The sequence below is a fragment of the Cryptomeria japonica genome, unplaced genomic scaffold (assembly GCF_030272615.1).
Source record: "Cryptomeria japonica unplaced genomic scaffold, Sugi_1.0 HiC_scaffold_1800, whole genome shotgun sequence".
NCBI classification, from domain to species: domain Eukaryota; kingdom Viridiplantae; phylum Streptophyta; class Pinopsida; order Cupressales; family Cupressaceae; genus Cryptomeria; species Cryptomeria japonica.
The window spans coordinates 17,501-20,000 of NW_026730086.1; the positions used below are offsets into that span (position 1 = coordinate 17,501).

General features: G+C 46.7%; 2 protein-coding genes across 2 annotated transcripts in view; both read left to right on the forward strand.

The window, feature by feature from the left end:
- LOC131075205 (uncharacterized) overlaps positions 1 to 475 on the forward strand; it is a 1,818-nt gene extending 1,343 nt beyond the window's left edge. Inside the window, exon 1 of the mRNA XM_058012030.2 lies at positions 1 to 475. This exon is cut by the window's left edge and continues 1,343 nt beyond it. Coding sequence (XP_057868013.2) covers positions 1 to 475 — 475 coding nt within the window.
- A 32-nt stretch (positions 476 to 507) lies between these two features.
- Positions 508 to 2,388, forward strand: LOC131075204 (uncharacterized). The gene has a single exon (XM_058012029.2). The coding sequence runs from the start codon at positions 508 to 510 to the stop codon at positions 2,386 to 2,388; it is 1,881 nt and encodes a 626-aa protein (XP_057868012.2).
- The last annotated feature ends 112 nt before the right edge of the window (positions 2,389 to 2,500 follow it).

Here is a 2,500-nt window from a genome sequence, read left to right on the forward strand (position 1 = left end):
GCCTCAAAAGAAGAAATCAAAGAAATCTTCTGGTTCTGCTCAGAAAGGTTCTGCACAGAAAGGTCCTGCTCAGAAAGGTTCTGCACAGAAAAGTCCTGCACAGAAAAGTCCTGCTCAGAAAGGTCCTGCTCAGAAAGGTCCTGCTCGTAAGAATTCTACTCAAAAGAATTCTTCTGCCTCCACCGATGGTGTCCTTCCAAAAAACGGGGTTCCGGCAGTCGGGAAGAACTCCACCTCGACTGCCTCTGGTCCGTTGCCCTCAAAAGCAAGATCATACCCCCACAGAAGACAAAAGATGAATGTGCAATTTGCAAAACATCCAGAATCATCTTCGAGAGGCAAAAACTTTTCAGATTTTCCCCAGAACACTTCCATTCTGGGTCGTCCTCCTCCCTTCCGTCAGAACAATTTTCGCAGGACAAACATTCTTCGGGGACAAGATCGGGGCCTAGGCTTAGGTCAAGACACCGCCTAAACTTCTGGGGGCCTGCTGTCGACCAGGCCTACATGGCTTTATTTTTCTTCTACAGAAAGACTGCTGCGGATGTGGACAACCGTATCTCGAATACTGCCATCCACAACTTCTCCTCTCGGCGCCTCTCTTACGAAGAACGAAAGCTACTGGGTCTCGGCATCAAGTTCATTCCAAGGCCTCCACCTATGTCTCCTTCTCTTATTGCTGAAGAATTCAGAGCTTTTGCCCGTTTGTTTCGTCTTCGCGCCTTTTTTGGTCCGGACTCAGATGCTCCTGCTCCTGCTTCTCCTTTCACCAGAGCCTCGTTCCCACCAAAGTTCAAAAAGCGCAACCCCTTCTGGAATCCACCTGATCGGTGCTATCCTCTGGAAGATATTTTGCAACAAGGCGATGCAATCCTGCAAAAACAATTGGCTTCCGTTTCTTTCTCTGCTCGGCCCATGTTGCCTTCCAGACTGCTCAAGAGTCTAAAAACTCTGAAACGGGATAAGTCGATTATCATCAAACCCGCTGATAAGAATCTCGGACTTGTCATCCTGGATTCTTCTTGGTACCGCTCAGAAGGCCTTAGACAACTTTCTGATTCTCTGGTTTATGAGCGTGTTGACTCTGTTCCTTGGCATATTATCTGGAAACGGCTCTCTGTAATCATTAAGGACTTCAAGTTCCTTCTTGATCCTGTATCTGCCTTTCTCACTAAATTTCCACCTCCCTCTGCGCGGCCCTGTGCTTTCTATCTTCTCCCGAAGATACACAAACCCGTCTTGGTTGGTCGGCCCATCTGCAGTTACTCAGGTTATATCTTAGAGCCTGCTTCTCAGCTTTTACACCATCTTTTGTTTCCCATCCTGCTTGAACAGAAGTCCCACCTTTCTGACTCTCGTACTCTCTTGCGAGATCTCGGTTCTCTCCATCTCCCTACAAGCTGTATCCTTTTCACCTTTGATGTGGAATCTCTGTACCCCAGCATCCCTACTCCTGCGGGTCTTGCAGCTCTGGAAGAGATGGTTTCAGATTACTTCAGAGAGAATTCTTTTGATTCTCGGCTTGTTGATCTGATTGTCAGATTGGCTACTTTGGTGCTCACTTTTCACTACTTGGATTTTGATGGCATTACTTACAAGCAAGTCAGAGGAACTGCTATGGGAAGCAACTTCGCAGTTGTCTATGCCTGCCTCTTCCTCTGCCATCTAGAAAACCGTCTGTTTGCCAGTTTTGATTGTTCTGAGCTCCTGTTTTTCAAGCGGTATATTGATGATGCAGTTGGTGTCTGGACTGGTTCTGAAGAGACTCTATCTCTCTTTTTTCAGCACTACCAGATGTTCTATCCCGAAATTAAGATCACAACTTGTGTTTCTTCTTCTTCGGTGAACATCCTGGATATTACTTTTTTCAAGGGAGAACGCTTCTCTGCTTCTGGTATTCTTGACACTTGTTGTTTCCAGAAGCCTCTGAACGCCTACCAGTACATCCCTTTTGGATCCTGGCACCCTCAGCACCAAAAGAAGTCTTTTATTATCAGTGAACTGCGTAGATATCTTCTTCGGGAATCCAGTCCCTCTGGTTTTATTCAGCTGAAGAAAATGTTCTATCTCAGGCTTCGAGCTCGCGGCTACCCTAAGAATTTCCTGCTCCAATGCTTCAACAAGGTCTCTCGGACAGACAAGTCAGTGCTCCTCAACAAGCTTCAGCTTCAACCCTTCAAGAGGAGAGGGGCCCCCCTGATTCTTAAGCTGGATTATTGCTCAGCCACTAAAGCTTTAAATCTCGGGGCCACCCTAAACCCTACACTTCATCGGCTCTGCCAAGAAGTCCCTGAACTGCAACACATTTCCCCTCCGAGAGTCTGTTGGCGCAATCCTAGGAAACTAGGATCTTTTTTACTCAAGAGCAGATTCCTTTCCAGAGGATAATTCTTGTACTACTGATAATTCTTGTACTTCTTGTTTCTCATGTTTTGTAATCCTTCTCAAAATCCCAGCTGCTTAGTTGGCCTCGATACGTGTGCAACCCCCGGGTTAAGCG